Here is an 18556-nt window from a genome sequence, read left to right as displayed (position 1 = left end):
AATATACAGACAGTAAAATGGAACAACATACTGCATAGAAAAACGTAACATTACTTCAATACTTGACAGCAGCGGCAAAAATGGGAAAAACAGGAGCAGAGATTCAGCTTTGGATGCCCTCTTCATGTTGACTCATATTTAAACACATTTTTACAAAGCATTAGGGCTCTCAAATGATTAATCATGATTAATGGCATCCAAAATAAAAGTTTTTGTTTACATAATATATGTATGTGTGCTGTGATAAATATATCTATAAAAATAAATATATTTATTACGCATATATAAATACACACACATGCATGTATATATTTCAGAAAAATATTTTATGTTTATATATTAAATATATTTATTTATAATATAAATTCTATGAATATAAATAAAGACATGTAAATACAAGTAAATATTTTCAAAATATATACTGTATGTGTGTGTGTATTTATATATACATAATAAATATACATAGAACACACACACATATATTATGGAAATAAAATGTTTTATTTTGAATGCCATTAATCGCGATTAATCGTTTGACAGCACTACAAAGCATACACACAGATAGGATAGAGCCGATCCTCCCTATACGCAGAATACGCAAGCTGCGTAGGGCCCCCCGAAACACCAGGGAGCCCCCTTGCTCTCAAAGATGTTTTAATTTTAGTTTTGTTTTTTAATTTGGCCAGCGGTTATGAAAACATGATCATTTATTTTAATGCGGTGCGCTGTCACACTCTCTATGGAAAAATCAGCCAAATCATGTAACGTGAATGTCGTACAGTCTCTTGCTCTTACTAAAAAAAACAAGTTGAAAGCATACCGAGCCGCGGAAGAGATACTGTTTCTTGAGTGCTTTCCGTGAGCGTGATTCAACACGGAGTGAACATGAACAAATGCATTTCATCCATTCTTTCAATAACAACCCTTATAACTGGTTTAGTGGTCCAGGGTCACATTTATCTAGGGATGACTGAATGGTTTGAGTATGAAAAATTATGTGTATCATATGCAATGGCCTTCAGTCTCTGGATCTCAACCCAGATTTATGGCAGAACACTCATGGCAGCATGTGCTGGAGCAACACCTTACTAAGATGCATCATGTTTTTTCTTTATTTTGTCCCCGTCTGTACTTATATAAGCATACATTCATACTTTAGACACAATATTGTCTGTTTTTGCTCTAGAACAGCAGAAACATTGCGAATCTCTGGACATGCCAGGACCAGGACACCTAGATGAGTGTCACAAAGCACGGTCACACACAACTGGTGAGTAATAACAAACAGGTTTATTGAAGGGAATCAGGATCGGGAGTGACCAAAATCAGGTGAGTGAGAAAGTTAATGTGGAGTTCAGATTGCTTAGCTGTGGTTGTGATGTCATGTCTTTGTTTGCAGGTTTGGATCAGCGGTCACAGGCTTCGAGGGAGAATCGGCAAAAAATCCAATGGGTAAGCTTAGAGGTAAGTCGGGAGCGTAGAAAGAGTCCAGAGCTGTCCATCTAGTGAACGGTAGACCGGACAACGTGGGGCATGGAAGTGTGTGTGTATATACTGGTGTTGATTAGTGTCTGCAGGTGCGTGCAATCAGAAGTCAGGTGATTGTGAGCGGGTGATTGTGGTGACTGTTGTGATGGTGACTGATCCCTGACAATGAGCCCCTGAGACATAAATTTAAATTATAATAAACAAACAAATATATATTATAAAAATAGACCGAGAAACAATAAATGCATTAAACTATACATTACAATTATAGCAAATGAATAAATCATATAAATGAAAAACTTCAAATATGGCCAGAGGAGAACTGACCCCCGACTGAGCCTGGTTTCTCCCAAGGTTTTTTTCTCCATTCTGTCACAGAGGGAGTTCTGGTTCCTTGCCGCTGTCGCCTCTAGCTTTCTCAGTTGGGGACACTTAATTTCTAATTTCTAGTAATTATCGCCGATTTGATTGCACAGCTACTATTTAAACTAAACTGAGCTAGACAATGACATCTCTGAATTCAATAATGAAATGCCTTTAACTGAAAATTGAAAATTGAGTGTTTAATCTTATCATTATACATTACTGACACTCTGTCCTCCAATTTGATACTGTTAAGTGCTTTGACACAATCTGTATTGTTAAAAGCGCTATATAAATAAAGGTGACTTGACTCTGAGCAAAATATACAGTAGTTAATTATTATCAACAAAGTCCCAGAAATTGAGATATCATATGTGCCTGAAGACTCTTCATATATAATGACATCACCTCAGTCGTGGTATTGAGGGTGGAGAGAGCACTGGTTATTCACTCCCCCCACCTACAATCCCTGCCGGACCTGAGACTTGAACCTGCCACCTTTGAGTTACAAGTCCGATTCTCAAACCATTAGGCCACAACTACCTTATGAATGAGACATATTAAGTGACATACATATCGCACATCCCAAGCTGCAGAAGTTTACAGAATACTCTTGGCTCTGAAGGCAAATTTTAAGTAACATCTTAATTTGTGTCATTAGGTGTTCAGGGCCCCTGTTCAGTTTTTCAGATTCAGTCAAGATCATTAAAGTTCCTCAGTTCCACTTGAGGCTCTGGATTGCTCTGTTCTGAAATCCCGTGTGTAAACTCGCCATATGATGACAGCAATCACAATCACAGCCAGAGGCACCAGAATCCCCAAAAACACTGGCACAATAGAGTTCTCTACAGATGGAAGGGGAAAGATGGAAAGAGAGCACAATTTTCTTTTAAGTTTTTTTTTTTTTTCATTTTTAATCTCACTGCTTAAAGATTTTGTAAATCTCTCAGTGCCTCCTATTTCACTTACTATGTTGTTGAGTGTCATCAGTTTTGTCTTTATCAGTGTTGTTCAGATTTTCCTTTGATTCTGTACTAGATTCTGTAGAGGATATTGAGAAGTCAGTCGCACAATTTAGTATTAAATTGCTGTTCAAATCATGATAAATAAACTTCAGATGACCAAATGCTTTAAATAAATAATATTTCTAAACATCCACTGAGTTTCTCACACCTATGATTGTCACTGTAATCAAGGTTTTTCCTTCATAGTCCAGAACTCTGTATGTTCCTTCATCATGTTTCATAAATTCTTTAATGGTCAGGTTCCCATCACTGTCAGACAGATGATCATCCTGGACCCTACTAATTCGGTTCCAGATCTCTTTCCACACTCCACTGGAGTTTGTCTCCACTTTATCAGCATTGGACAACAAAACATCTAACTTCAGCGGTTTGCCTTTCTTCACAGTAATCTCATCTGAGGAGAAACAGAAAGACATTAATCATTATTATAGTAGTGTCAATAACTCAAGGCCATTAGCACATACAGTATTGAGCGACCAAATTTAATTAGGCAAATAAGCACATGCTGATTGTTCAATCAGTTTTGACTTTACCATGAATATGAAGATGGTACGTCCTGTTTTTTGGCTGATCATTGTGGTAATAGACTCTCAAAATGTATGTCCCAGCATCTCTGAAGACCAGATCCTTGATGACGATGTCACAGTCTCCTTTTTTAAATATTCGTCCACTACTGTTTTTCTCCTGACGAACAGGGATGTCTTGTGACCGACTGCTTAAACTAATATCCGAAATCTCACTGGCCTCAAATTCACATGTTAGGGTGATGTTGCCTCCCTTTTCTCCTGTCACAGATCCAGATGTTCCTAAAGAGCCAGTTCCTGCGAAAACAGACTATTTACACTTAGTGCAAATAGCATATCATTAAAAAATACTACTATTTTCACTTGGTGTAAATAGTATCTATCGCTAAAAAAATGCGCTATTTGCACTTAGTGTAAATACCCTCGATCTCTAGTCTGATGGATTTGTCGAAGAACATCTCTGGAGCGTCAGACTTTGTTCCACAGAAATAAAGACCAGAATCTGACTCTGTGACTCCAGAAATAACCAGCGTGGCTCTGGTGACAGGTTAAATCTGTCTGCAGTCATTTTCAGTCGAGGGATGTTTGGATTGTAATTGACTGATCAGGACTTGAGTTCCTGTTCCTATCTTTCTCTGCAGAAATCAATAGATCCAGTTCTCCAGATCTGAGGTGATACTCGGCGACTTCATATCGGTTTCTCATGCTGCAGTTCAGGCAGATGCTTTCTCCCGTCTGAACCCTTAACAGATCAGAAGATCCTCGCTGACGCATCTGGAGAGACGATTGTATACGTAAAACTTGTAAAATAAAATAACTAAAAAGAAGTGCATTTTGAGTGTGAATCACAGCTGAATTTATAAAACAACATCATTTTAGACTGTTATGTTAACGTTAGATATTATATTTGTGGTTGATATGTTAATTTTATAATATTTGAAATAGAATATATTTACCATTGGTTGTGATTTGCATAATCCAACAAGACAAAATCACAGATGAAGAAAATGACTTTCATAAAAGCACTGATCAAACTACAGGTTTCAGCATGTTGAGACCACAAAGTGTTTCCATTTCCTTTCCAGAGAAAATACAAAGCATTGAAATATTTCAGCAATATTTCAGATTCCTTGCAATTTATGAATTTGATTAATAATTAATTCTGACCATGTTACCAATAAATAAATAAATAAATAAAATAAAAAAGCTTTTTTACAAAAATGTACAATGTACAATTTAAAACAAATTATGTCTCCTCCTGGTTTATGTCAAAACTTGAGTTAAAAGAGCTGGACTTTACACATGCAGATCACAGTTCTAGCATGATCTCATAACCGAGCATAGAAGAAGGAAGTCCTTTTTTTCCCCCAAGGTAAAGTAAGACAAGAAGCTCATGCTGCAATTCTGCGAATGGTTACAGTCGCAGCGATCAGAGGAAAGATTCTCAAAACCTTTAAAGCAGACAAAGTCATTTATTAAGACATTCCAAAGTAATTTATTATGTTTAAATATGCAGACAGAACAAAATGGCATAGGACATACCCTGAACAAATTGTTAAACATGGGTGGAATACAACTTAAAGCAAAGTAAGAGATAGTAAACTGTCCCAATGGTAAGCATGTTGATGAATCTCTTGGAGCAGATACTGTAATTATGAAGAATGTCATCTCATGTTGAATTCACTGTACACTGTACTTTCAAAGTGATTGCTATTGTACTGCATGGCTGTATATTTTCTCCCAAAGCAATCCCAAAATAATCAACATTTCACCGATGCCATAGAGCTTGATTTGTAGTATTCCTTCACTGCATTCACAACAATTGCTGAACTCACAACGTGGCCGTTCACATTTACACATATTTGATGATCAAAACCTCCACAGTCACAGTGAGGTATAAGGAGGACTTGATATAAAAACACAGCTGCTACATTTTAAAGTTAAATAACTGGTTTAAAGTTAAAAAAATGTAATTAAAAATAGTTAAAAAAATTAGTGTTGTTTTATTACATATTTTAATACAGATAAATTTCATAACCAAATTTTTTATACAATAAAGCAGCAAATTTGTTTTTCATAGAAAAACATTTTTAATACATTGTTTTAAAATGTAATAAGCTTCACAAAGAATAACACCTTAGAAATGCTACAGTAAGCAAAAAGGCAACAGTGTCAAGGACAAAAATCTCAAAATTTTCTCTAAAACCCTTTTGGCTGAAACACAGACTCAGCTTTGGATGTTCTCTTTCTGGTGTTGACACATTTAAACACATTTGTACAAAACATATAGACTGGAATAAAGTCAAGGCTAGTGCAATACAGTGTGGTTTTCAGCTGCTTTTTAAAAATGTCCACAGAGTCCACAGATCTCAGTTTCAGAGGAAGACCATTCCACAACTTGGGAGCAACTGCTTTAAAGGCACAGTCTCATTTTGTCTTCAATCTAGAGCGTGGAAAAACGAGCAGGATCTGATGTGAGGATCTCAGATTCCTACTGAAGTTATAGGGTTGCAACATCTCTTTTATATACACGGGCTTGACCATGCAACGCTCTAAACACCATCACAAGAATTTTAAAATAAATTCTAAATTTGACAGGAAGCCAATGTAAAGAAATTAAAATTGGGGTTATGTGTGATCTCTTTGATGACTTGGTTAAAAGCTTGGCAGCAGCATTTTGAACCACTTGTAAACGTTTGAGGGATGAATTACTAAAACAAGGTCACCAGAGCTGCACGGTAACTGAAAGTTTTGTAGCACAGGCTTATGGCCTTGATTTGCAGTACATGAGTGCAGTTCGTCAGTTAAACATTTATGTGACAAAGGACATTGATGGTGCAAACAGTTTGAAAAAAGTTTGCTTGTCACAAAATAAATCAAATTTGTGTGATAATGAGGGGATAATGTGAACTAATTTTGAATATATACATCAGGGAATATATACATTCTCACTCCCAACTCGTCACATATTGAAGCTTGGTCAGGATCCCTTTGTCGTCATGTTTTAACTTGCAGGGATTCCCACAGACTTCTGACCGGAACCGGCGGCGTTGACATTTGACCTGCAGGTAAGCAGACCGCAGTGTGTATGGGACTCGAGACTATGATCAATAGGAATAAAAAAGAAAAGGCTGCAATAAATTAGTCATGGCAGGGCGAGTCGATTGGCGTCCCCCAGGTCATATTTAACTGATTTTTTATTTTAAAAACCACTCGTTGCCTGATATCAAAGTGCGTCTGTGAAACAGCGTTCAGCGGTGACTTGAGCGACAGCAGTAGTGTATTCCTCGGTAATGCTGCTATTTTTGTCGATGCTTGTTGATGATGATAAACGTATTTAATGTGGTGTGATTATGTTTGGCTAATCCCTGATTAATCAGCGCAATGCGATGCAATCAACCTATTATTTATTTATCTATCTATCTATCTATTTATTTATTTATTTATTTATTTATTTATTTATTTATTTATTTATTTATTTATTTATTTATTTGTTTGTTTGTTTGTTTGTTTGTTTGTTTGTTTGTTTGTTTGTTTGATTGATTGATTATTTATTATTTTTATTTATTAATTAATTAATTAATAAGTCAATCAATCAGTGATGCTGACGTCATTGTAAGGTGCGATCCCAAGGTCCACTGCGATTTCCCGCTCGGTAAGTAGAACAGTTAATTAATACAGATGGGAACAATCCTTAAATTTACTGAACAAAAACTGTATAATCAGGTCAAGAAGTTGTGTTTAGACCCTTAAGAATTGCAAGGTAGCAGTTTCGTGATGCAGTAAATGACAGCAGATATTATAAAAATATAACGTGCTGCACCAAATGTGTAGTCGGCTAGCTTAAGTTAGCTAATTAAATTCAAGCTTGTTTATTTTTTTCACATATAATCATGCAGGATAATATAGGAGATTGTATGATTTGTAATTATGATGTGTGTTCAGTTACCCATATTACAGTAAGTTAGCTCGATCACAACACTATAGTCATTTATAAATGTTCAGATGAAGAACAGTGTTGCCAGATTGGTGTGTTTTCCAGTAATTGATCAAAATCCACACAAAATTATATAGTAAACACACAAATCTTACCAATAATAAACTATACAAATTAATTCATAACTACAGCAATAACATTTGCTCATCAAATGGCATAATAAAGCAAATTAAGCGTTCTCTCATTTTCCATGTCTGTCATTTGCCTTAAAGAAATAAAAGAGTACAACAGAAATATCAAAATGCCACCTGTCCAAGCCACGTAGTACAACTCAAAACTGCCCAATCTGCCAACACTGATGAAGAAAATACTGGTAAAAATGTAAGGAGTTCAATATTTTTTTTCCTCTCTTATCAGGTCCTTCAAATTTGCCAGCTTCCAACATTCTCCTTTATTTTAACCTCAATCCACACACACACACACACACACACACACACACAAAAACCAAAGGCACTTTTAAGAGCCACGTCTGTCTTGTTAACCTGTACTTGTCTCTCTGTAGCTCGCTCTGTCTCTTTCTCTATTTACATTGTTCTATCTGTCCATCTTTCTGTTTCTCTCAGGTCCTACAAAAACTCTATTTTAACACATTGTCTGTCTGTTTTTTTTTGTTTTTGTGTATATTTCTTCTTTATATTTCTTGTCAAGTTATGACGAGGCCCAAATTCCGGCCCTGCCCATCCTGCCAGACTCCTAATCAGGCAAGCAGGAAAAGTTGTTATGTCTGCTTTGGAAGTCTGTCGACTAAACAAAAAATAAATCGTGTCACTGGATAGCCAATGGGGGCAATCTGTCAAGAAAAGCAGAAATGTTGGGCGCATAATTGATTCTGCCCGTATTGCAGTAAGTAAAATGCTAATTTTTCATAAGTGTTATTTGAAGTGTAACTGAAAGCCCATGTTTGTCACATAGTGATTATCATAGACTGTTAGCAGTATGATGTGGCCTTTATAAACTTAGTCTTATGTCATACAAGGAAGACTCTTTGTCTTTAAATTGTGTTCAAGAGAAACAATAAGTTGTGTTCTCTGTCAAATAATGAATCAGTCATGTTGGCAATGGTAGAAACTGAAAGAGTACCTCTGGCCTTATCTGAAATTGAACTTTGATCATATAAAAAATACGATCTGTAGCTCGCTCTGTCTCTCTCTCTCTCTCTCTGTTTACATCTATAGTTGTATATATCGTATCTGTCCTTCTTTGTTGTGAGTCTTTCTGTCTGTTTGTATTTCCGCCCATCACCATGAATGATTCAGAACTCCAAGAACAGTTTATGAAGCTGGATAACCTGGTTGATCATCAAGAACTCAATGATGAACTCCAAAGTCTTGATGACTTGCTCGGTGAGCTGCAGGAAGAGGAGGAAGCAGCACCAGTAAAGACACCTGAACCAAGGGTGCATTGGAGAAAGAGAGACATTGATGGAAACATTGTCTATGCAAGGCCAAGATCAAGCAGGAATCAGTCAAATAAGGGTCAGTATAGTTTCTCATTCAAGATCAATTGAATATCTACATTGATTAGGCACTTATGGATGTATCAAACAAGGAATATGTCAGGGAAACAATCAAACCAGAACCACTCATTTGATTTTTGACATGAAAATAAATTGATTACATGCAGTATTTGTGTAAAGCAGTATAAACTACACTAAAATATTGGTCTTGGTAAGGCTGTGTTTGTTCTGAGCGTGTTGTCAGTAGCCAACCAGCTTGTTTCTTTTTTTAAATGATCTTCTACAGCAAGCATTCTTATTTGCTTTCATCTGTTTATGACACCTTATAGATAACTGCAAGTAACTGTGCTGTCCATATTTGGGTTTGGGAAATAAAATGTCTGCTAGTCCTTCTCTCTAGCTAAACATTACACAGTGAGCTTTGGCCATTTCAGGCTGGTTATAATGGAGGTAAAATTGTGCCACAAGCCTTGGGACAAGTTGAAAATGTTGTAAACATGTAAACAAACAATGTTGTTGTTTTTTTGTTTGTTTGTTTTAATCTGGTGCAGCTGATCACATTCAGAAAACGGATCCTCCCATCAATGCTCCTGACACTAACTGTGAGGTGACCTTTGCTCCAGAGACTGTTGGTGTGTACTTCATTGTGTAAATTTAAATTTTTAAAATTTGCCAGAATACTGTCCTTTTCACAGTCAAAGGCACTCCATACAGTACATTTTAATGTATTAAAGTGTTGTTTTTAAATGTTCCATACTATTTTAACAGAGTGTTTTCTGCAAGATCTCCAGCACTCACTGAGCACCTCAGATGATGAGGCATCACCTCTTGGAACCTCAAGAGATCCTCTCCCAGCTTCCTCGAGCTGGAGCACACGACAAAGTCTCTTCTCAGAGAGGTGGAGGGCAGAGAGACCCCGTCTGGTGAACACCGCTGCGGCACAAGAAAATGTGGCAACACGCATCTGCCAACAGTGTGGGAGCAATCCAGCTGCTGTCCGGTGTGGTGACTGTCGACCACGCCCCTTCTACTGTGCTGAATGTGATGTCAGCATGCACACCAGACATGTTCTCCATAACCGAGATGCCATGACACCTGGGTTCTACCAGCCACTGCCTCCAACAACTTTTGTCATAGATAAGGCTCTTTCCCATTGTGGTAAGTTCTGGTTTGTGAGTATACAACATACATTTCATTCTGAGAATCGTTAGGCCTCATAAGCTTTACTATTTAAATAGTACCTTTTTGTCTCGTATTGTTTGATATTGAATTGAAGCTTTTTGAGCATCTCTTCTATACTTTTTCAACAATGTACTTCATTATCATTGAACCATTACACTGTTATATTACTCAGTCAATACAAATGATCTTAATTCACATGTTTGATCTTTTTCAGTACGGCTTGTACCTGTGGAGATTCCTGACATAATGTGTGGTTGTTCATCAGAGTCATTGAGGCTCAGCCCAGGGAAGACTGTTGCTGTGATCACAATGAATGGTACGGGTGTGAAGATAAACATCTATACATGCTCTACTCCCATAAGTTTGGCACAGGTCTGTATGTAAAATCTACATATGACTTCTGAGTAATGTTTAAAACGTATACAAAGTAATGTAAAAATTGTTTAAAGAATCCAAACCCTGATTAATCACATAAGGTTTACGTTTACGTTACGATATGATCTAAGCATGCCTGAGTTGAGTTGTGAGGCATGCCAAGACACTTGGGCTGCTGGAGTGGTCGACCTAAATCGAAGTGACTACTGGCCTGCGACCCTTCACTTTGCCACAATTTATGCCACAGATGTCTTTTTCTCATTTGAAGAAATGAAGATGGCAGCACCAGGACTGTAAGAATGCTGGATCAGCGAACTGTCCGCTTTGGTCGTGTGAGTATTGAATTTATTTATCCTACAGTATTGTTAATCTCTTTGTATTGTGGGATGAAAGGCTGTATTTGTTGTACATTATTAGCTGTTGGTTTCCTTAATTTTAAAAGACTGGCAAGATCTCCACAGACAGTTTTCAGAAAAGTGTTTTTGAGTGGGAGGCTGTGCGATATGAGGTGGACAAATAAATACAGAAAGGGGCAGAAATCAATAAAAATGTTCAGGCATAAATGTGACAACAGTTTGTTGTCCATGACAAAGATAGTACATCTGTATAGATTTTATTGCCCTTTCACCCCCAGGGGACCAGAAGTGGCCCCTGGAAGAGGAAAAAACGGCACATTTCAAATGGCTGTAACTCAAAGTCCAATGAGCATATCAAAGGGAAAAACAGCAGGACAACTACTTATCCTATGTTTAATAAATAATGTTGGACACAGTTTTCTCACATTTATAGAAAGTTTGTAAAAAAGTGTTTTAAAAAGTGTTCTTAGTAAAATACCAAATTTCGAACTGGCTCTCAAATATATCGTAAAGATTTGCACAATGAACATATTTAGATATCCCTTTGTTAATTAAATATAGTATTTACTTAATTTAATTACTAAAAGGTTATTAAACTACGTTACCCATAAGCCTTTGTCACTCTATCGATGGGACATGGCACTGTAAATTGTAGTTCCCTACTTGCGCTGTAGGGTTAGGGTTAGGATTTCGGTAAATGGGTCATTTCTTGCAACATAGGAATTCGTCATTGTTCAATGACAGTATTACTGAAGTCATGATGTCAATAAAACATAGTTTGCAACATGAAGCACATTGTATTTTTGCCTAAAAGTTAGTCCAGCCACAGCGTGTCAAAACGTCACACTTACTTGTCCAAATATGGTCATTACGGGATCTTCCGGCTGAAGGTGGGTTATACCAGAAGGTTAGTTAAATATTTGTTTCTTCTCACTAAAAATAAAAATATATTTTTATAGTTATAGATTCCTATTTGGGGCTAACCTGGCTAATCTTTTTTTTTCAAAGCAAGGGCCTAATGATTTCCATGGTATGAACCGGAGGGTAACTAACTGTGACAGCTGTGTACAGTATAAGAAATAAAAATAATAATCTATTTCAAAATGTTTAATTTCTGCGTGTATATATATATACAATATATATATACATATGTATATATATATATATATATATACGAATATATATATATACAATATATATATACATATGTATATATATATATATACGAATATATAATCCTTTCCCAAAATGTATCAATATCTAAAACGTAGAAAAAAGACAAATGTAGACAGATGTAGTACAGTATCCTCTCTCACCTAGATTCTTGATATTAAAGACATAAAAATAGCAGTTCATTATAAAATTTTACGCAAATAAAAGCAATCAGTTTTAGTGAAATATAAAAATTTTAATAATCATTCTTATTAATAAATGTATTATATTTTAGACAAAATGGAAACAAATATGTAACTGGGAAATATGTAACAACAAATATATTATTATTATATTTATTTTATGGTATTTATTAATGTTTGGCATAACCGACAGACAGTTCATGTAAACTTACCTATAAACAGATGCAAACAGGTAAAAGGGGTAAAAAGGTGAGAACCGGGGGCATGCTCCACAAGGAATTTGTTTTAAAGATATTTGTTTTACATGCTCATATGTAGATACTTCCAGGTATTTTTATAAATATTTTTATTACCTTATATGTCCAAACTGTAATTTTACACCAAAAAAACAAACAAACATATTTTTGCAACAGTTTACAAAAATCAAGATTGAATATATTTGGTCAAAATCCCATGTTATAAAAGATGAAGTGCTATGCAGGTTATTTAAGACAATATTGGATGATTAGACCTAAAATGCAAAATGTTTGCCTTCTCTCTCTTCACCGTTTCCACATCTCAGACCTCAATTACATAAAATATTACCCTTTTTAGACATTTTAGTAAAGAGTAAAGAAAATACTATACACAACCTGGTAGCAGTTGCCAAGTGGTTATCAGCCTTTCTTTTCCAAAACAAATAAGACCAGTCTAACTTTCCATAACTGAATATTAAAATATAATAAAAACATTTTCTCATTGGATCACTTTCTCATTTTGCTCTCAAAAAATTGAGTTGTCACCTACAGGTGAGGAGTTTGCATCAATGCAATACTAAAATTGCACTGCAAAAATCTTTAAAAATAATATCTTTGGGCATGCCATTATAACAAACAGCGTGTTTGTAGCATGCCCTCTCCATGCTACACTACCTGGCTGTTACGCAGTTCATGACAAATGCAAAAGGTGTTTAAAATGACAACTTTTTTTTAAAAATACTAAAAGAGTGTATGCACTGTGCAAAAACTTTAATGAAGAACAGCAAGCAAAACAACAACAACACACTCAGAACTGAAGTGTGCTTGACGAGTCCAGGTGTTCAGGGTGAGGAGGCTGTCATGGTGAAAGATGGCTGGGATTTGGAGACACTGGCAAAAAATGCTGGAACTCGCTGGCAGGCTCCCATGTGTCATCCCAAGTTTTGCTACTGTAAGTATCATAAGCGAAACATATCATTAGAACACAGAACAAAAATAAAATCATTGTTGGGTTTCATTTAGAGAGTTCACTGACATTTATTAAAAAACATTATTGGATTGGCTGGAAAGGGGCTATGACTTGCAGAATAAGTTGCAGAATACTGAATAAGTTTTAAAATTTCAGCATGTTTTCATGTTGCATTCTAAGCAGATCTGTCAGTTCTACAGACTCGGGATAAAGATAGTGACTGCATCTTGCTCCCACTGCCATTCATTATTGTTCTCCCCTTCTTCATATTTAATACTGCTCTTCTCTTTCTCATTGCCCTAATCTTCCTCATGCATTTTACCACTAATGTCACTGTTCTATAGTCTTCATTGCAAGACACTACTGGAAACAATTATTGGTCCAAAACCTCAAAAAATAAGATGCAAGTTTATTAATTTGTGTCTTGATGGATGTATTGTTACATCATCTAGTACAATTGAGACCACAGATCTCGTTTGACTGCAATCGGTCCATTGAAAATCACATGTAGAACAGCATTTTCCATCTTAGAAATATTGCTTTTTTTAATGTTTCAGGTGCTTAAAAATTATTTTATGCCTTCATGATTCACTACTAATGCATTATTGGGTAAATGTCCTGCTCAATAAATAAGCTTCAGCTAGTTGTGTATGTAGTATTTGAGTACTTAATTAAAACCAAAACTATGGTCACATCAGCCCCATTTTATTGTCAATACACTGGCTGCCTGTCAACTATTTTTAAAATTGTATTAATTACTTAGAAAGCACTGAATTGTCCAGCTCCCATAATCCATTGTGTCCACTTCAATCACAAAATGTTGGGCTCTAACTAATAACTAGATATCTAAATCCACACAAGGAGGTAGATCATTCTCCTTTTTCTATCAAAAATAATGGTATATTCTTTCAAGAATTTGAAATTCAGTCACACTCTCTGAGTTTCAGTCCAGACTACTGACCATCACCCCTTCTCTTGCCACAGACATCAATAACAGAAACTTCTATGCTGCTTGCAAGACACCATTTTAACTTTGCCTACATCATATTGGTCACGGAATAGACTACTCAGCATTATAATGGAATGAAAGAGTTAATAAAACACGACTTACCACACAGTGCAAGGCAACCAGTGGACTTTCAATTCTGCTTTTCCCTACACACACACACACACAGTAATTATTATTTGAGCTGTTTAAGTAATTACTGGATAGGGCATAACATATTGTTTTATTATCTTTAAAGGCCAGAATCAGTCACCAAGACAAGCAAGTAGCCTAATAAAAGACATTTTACCTCATTTATTCTTTCCCCAGTTATTTTATCAAACAGGAAGATCTTCTGTCTACTACATTTTCGGCAACCTTAATGATCAAAAAACAAGGAAAGTTTATTAAGCAATGAGTGTCATGCTTTGTAGTTGAATCTCAAGTTAATAGTTGTCATTTCACTTGTGAGGTGATCTGTGGTCCTGTCCACTTGTGTCCAAGTGACTTTGTCCCTGCTTTTTGTGGATCAAGCTAAATGTACTGGGCTGGGTCTCCAGAAGCCCTCCTAGCTTAAAGGTGCAATAGGTGATTGTCTTCAGAAATATTTATTGTTATGCTGGCTGAAAGTCTCTTCACATCCCGATAGCAATCATTAAGTTAAGTGGTCTAAATGTATTTAATATGTATTTATATAATCTGTGGAAGGCGTAGGCCCAAGAAATGTACGTCCAATCAAAACGCTCATTCCAAGCGTTTCTATTGGCTTTCCTACCTGCCTGTCAACATGTATTTGCATACCTCTGCACACCCGGTTTGCGCTGACAGGAGATCATCAGCGCGTTCACGTACGCTACGCAGAAAGAGCGAGAACGGCAAGCAAACAACCTGACCTTCCTTCCTGGTATTGTAGTACTTTTACTATGAAGTTTCTCAGCAGTTAATGACATGTGATGTATTGTAGTAATGTTGTCTCTGATCGTCTGATCTGTGTACGTTCATGTGTTTTGGACAGCAATTTGCAGGGAGGGTGGTACGCTCGCTTTCAGTGCTATCAGGCTAAAGTTAGCATTTTCCAAGATCTCCTACTGCACCTTTAAGTCAGTGATTGACATTAACCTCAGCCCTTGGACACTGTCCACTCAAACACAGCTAAATAACTAAAGCACAAAACACTGTGTATTGGCTACCAATGACCTGATGACCCGAATACATTTAATTTGCCTAAAGTCAACTTTGACTGAGAGCAAATTATATTAATAGTGTGTATTAAGGTATATCCCACGGCAAAACAAAACTTACCCTTTCTTTTCTTCTTCACATTTGGCCCCTCCTGACTCAAGGACTGGGAGATGGAAGAGGCAGCAGGTGGAGGACAAGACTGTGGAAGGGAGAGATCTGTGGGGATAAGAGATGGAGGAGAGACAGAGGTGGCAGAAGGTGCTGGTGAACAGATTGAGGTTTTTGTCTTTTTCTTCCTCTGTTGCAAAGACTTAGAGCATGGCAGTGAGGTGGAGGAGGAGAAGACTGTGGAGGAAGAACAGCTGTAAAAGTAGTACAGTTGCTGTGGGCCCCTGTACAGTTGGTTCCACTGAGACCGATTGGTAGGAATTACGTCCCTCGTTCCTGTTCTGATGCTGCAGCTGGCTTATCCTGATGACAGCAAATGTGATCAGAGCTAGAGCCCCCAGAACCACCCCAACAATCACAATCCAAACCCAAGCAGCTGGAACGGGAATGTGAGAAGACATCACAGTTTTTTTTTTTTTTTTTTAATTGTTTTTTTCTTTATAAAACTTACTGCTTAAAGATTTTGAAAAGCTCTCAATGCTCTTGTTTTACTTACGAAGATGTTCAGTGGCATTAGGTTTTTCATCATCTGTGTCCAGTTTGTCCTTTGATTCTGTACCTGATTCTGTACCTATTGAGAGGTCAGTCACACAGTTTAGCATCAATTTGCTGTTCAAATCATGATGAATAAACCTCAGCTGTGCACTTTATAAATAATATTCCTAGCATCCACTGAGTTTCTCTCACCTGTGACAGTCACTGTGATCAATATTTCTCCTTCAGAGTCCAGAAGCCTGTATGTACCTGCATCACTGGCTGTAAACTCTTTAATGGTCAAGTTTCCACCTTGGTCAGTCATTCGATCACTCCAGACCCCATGACCTCTCTTCCACACCTCGCACTCTCCACTAGAGTTTTTCTCCACTTTATCAGCATTTGGCAACAGAACATCCAACTTCAGTTCCTCACCTATTTTCACAGAAACCTCATCTGAGGAGACACAAAGACATTCATTCTTATTATAATGGTGCCATTTAATAAATTCTATAAGAACATATTTAGGATTGAAGGACCAGATGTATTGAAAATGCTGCTAATCTAGGCAAGATGTGTCCTGTTCAGTGTGTATGTTGGTTAAAGGCCTGTATGCACTACCAAGACAATTACTGAAGGAAAACCAGAAAGCACATGTTGCTAATTTTTGTAAACAAATCTCAAAATGTATTTCCCAGCGTCACTGAATATCAGATCCTTGATGACGACGTCACACACTCTTTTTTTAAATATTCGGCCACTACATTTCTCGGTCTGACAGACAGAGATATTTTTTGACCATCTGAATAAATTAATATCAATAATGTCATTTCCCTCAACTTCACATGACAGTGTTGCGATGCCTCCCTTTTTTTCTTTCACAGGCACAGATGGGGTTCCTGCAAATACAGACAGAAAAATAATAAATCAACACAAATTACTATACATCCAAGATTCTTTGATAATTGTGAACCGATGGTGGAATTTCCCCCAAATTTAGCATCAGTAATCCTTGTAAAATTTGCGGTTGCTTTGGATAAAAATGTCTGAAAAAAGAAGGTTTCTCACTTTGTAGCTTTGTAAATTTACGGTTGAGCCACTGATGTCACATGGACCATTTTAACGACGTCCTTACTACCGTTCTGGGCCTGGGATCATTTTAGTTGTGTTACTGTGTATGGAGGATCAAACTTCCTTCCAGAACTGAAGGAAGGAACATCAAAGACAGTGCCAGAAGGATGCTGAACAGGTAAAGCCTTAAAAACGTGCCACATTAATCAAACATTGTGGTGTCAATAATCAATAAGTTACAACGCAAATCAGAAATTTAATAAATAATTCCTTTACTGGTTATTTTGAAATGTCAAACTTTGTCCGCAATTGTTAACCACCTCAATCTGTATTATATTTTAGGGTTTTAAAATATTCCCTCATGTCCAGATTCAGCATGAAGGAGGGTGGTCCGCTGCAGAAGGAGGCATTTGAAAAGACGGCACTGTTCTCAGGCTTTAGAGGTATTTATATACACCACACAACATTTACCAGAGAGCGTCTCTCTTTTAATACACTGAATGTTGATAAACAATATATATCTTGTTTTTGTTTTTAGTAGGCATCCAAACAAAAGAGAATGACTCCCTGTCACAATTAGTGTAATTAAAGTAAAAATTATGTCAAAAAAGCTTTTCTTATGCTATTTATTTCTTTATTATTTGGCAGATGCTGTGATGACCATCTTCCCAGCAGCAACAGAGCTGGACTTGAGGAATGCAGTTGGGAAGCATTTTAAACAAGAAATAAAACCAATAATGAATAATTTCCTTTAAGTTCACTGTTGCTTGTTTTATTTGTTCAAATAAGTAAACCAACAAAAGGGTTAATCTTTTTTTTTTTTATGTTGTCATTTATCCGTAATGTTTTAATGTTACGTGTGATAACATGCTATTGATTTGTATTAGATTTAAAAAAAAAAAAAAAAAAATTAAATTATTTAAAATATATATATATATATTTTTCATTTTTTATTATCTTAAGTTGTTAAATTTCAGATTTTTTACCATAATATTTATATTTAAGTGTATTGTATTTATAATATTCTTTTTGTATTTTTATAATTTTGTATTGTCTTAAGTTGTTAAAAATGATATTTTTCTTAATAAAAGCTGTATATTTAATTTGTTTGGATGGATTGCCATTTTGTTGTCTATTAGATGTATATATGTAGGCATTCATTAGTTGTCTATTTGATGACTAGTCTTTTATTGGGCTATGATTAGAAGTCTATTAAATTTTCACTAACAGCCCAAATTTAGCCTTGTTTTAGCCTAGGCTGTGTTTGGACGGCTAATAGACGTCTATTAAACTGAAAATTGCTTGCTGGGACAGCCCAGACGTCTGAAATTATCAATCTAATGTTATCC

The 18556-nt window shown here is 36.2% G+C and overlaps 2 protein-coding genes across 4 annotated transcripts in view; both read left to right on the top strand.

Moving 5' to 3' along the window:
• LOC131525559 (ribonuclease inhibitor-like) overlaps nucleotides 1-18556 on the top strand; it is a 214923-nt gene that overhangs the window by 190024 nt on the left and 6343 nt on the right. The window lies entirely within an intron of this gene.
• Nucleotides 8553-16357, top strand: LOC131525558 (uncharacterized). 3 transcript variants are annotated; one of them, XR_009267249.1, is made up of 6 exons: nucleotides 8554-8872; nucleotides 9405-9485; nucleotides 9622-10011; nucleotides 10250-10407; nucleotides 10679-10742; nucleotides 15656-16357. XR_009267249.1 is itself a non-coding variant. In XM_058753353.1 (6 exons), exons 1-5 carry the CDS (start codon nucleotides 8641-8643, stop codon nucleotides 10705-10707), a joined length of 834 nt encoding a protein of 277 aa, XP_058609336.1. In that variant the 5' UTR covers nucleotides 8554-8640; the 3' UTR covers nucleotides 10708-10742; nucleotides 15656-16357. The 3 variants fall into 3 exon arrangements, 2 of the variants coding, with proteins under 2 accessions (XP_058609335.1, XP_058609336.1); XM_058753353.1 differs by having other exon boundaries at nucleotides 10250-10351; XM_058753352.1 differs by lacking the exon at nucleotides 15656-16357 and having other exon boundaries at nucleotides 8553-8872; nucleotides 10679-10738.

Source organism: Onychostoma macrolepis, chromosome 19 (genome assembly GCF_012432095.1).
Source record: "Onychostoma macrolepis isolate SWU-2019 chromosome 19, ASM1243209v1, whole genome shotgun sequence".
Lineage (NCBI taxonomy): Eukaryota > Metazoa > Chordata > Actinopteri > Cypriniformes > Cyprinidae > Onychostoma > Onychostoma macrolepis.
This window is presented reverse-complemented; position numbering and strand designations above follow the sequence as displayed.

Excerpts from the sequence above, each read along its gene's own strand:
- LOC131525558 (XM_058753352.1), top strand. The coding sequence starts at position 8,641 with ATGAATGATTCAGAACTCCAAGAACAGTTTATGAAGCTGGATAACCTG. Across the intron at positions 8,873-9,404 it reads CAGGAATCAGTCAAATAAGG|CTGATCACATTCAGAAAACG; the intron begins GTCAGTATAGTT and ends AATCTGGTGCAG. Across the intron at positions 10,012-10,249 it reads TAAGGCTCTTTCCCATTGTG|TACGGCTTGTACCTGTGGAG; the intron begins GTAAGTTCTGGT and ends GATCTTTTTCAG.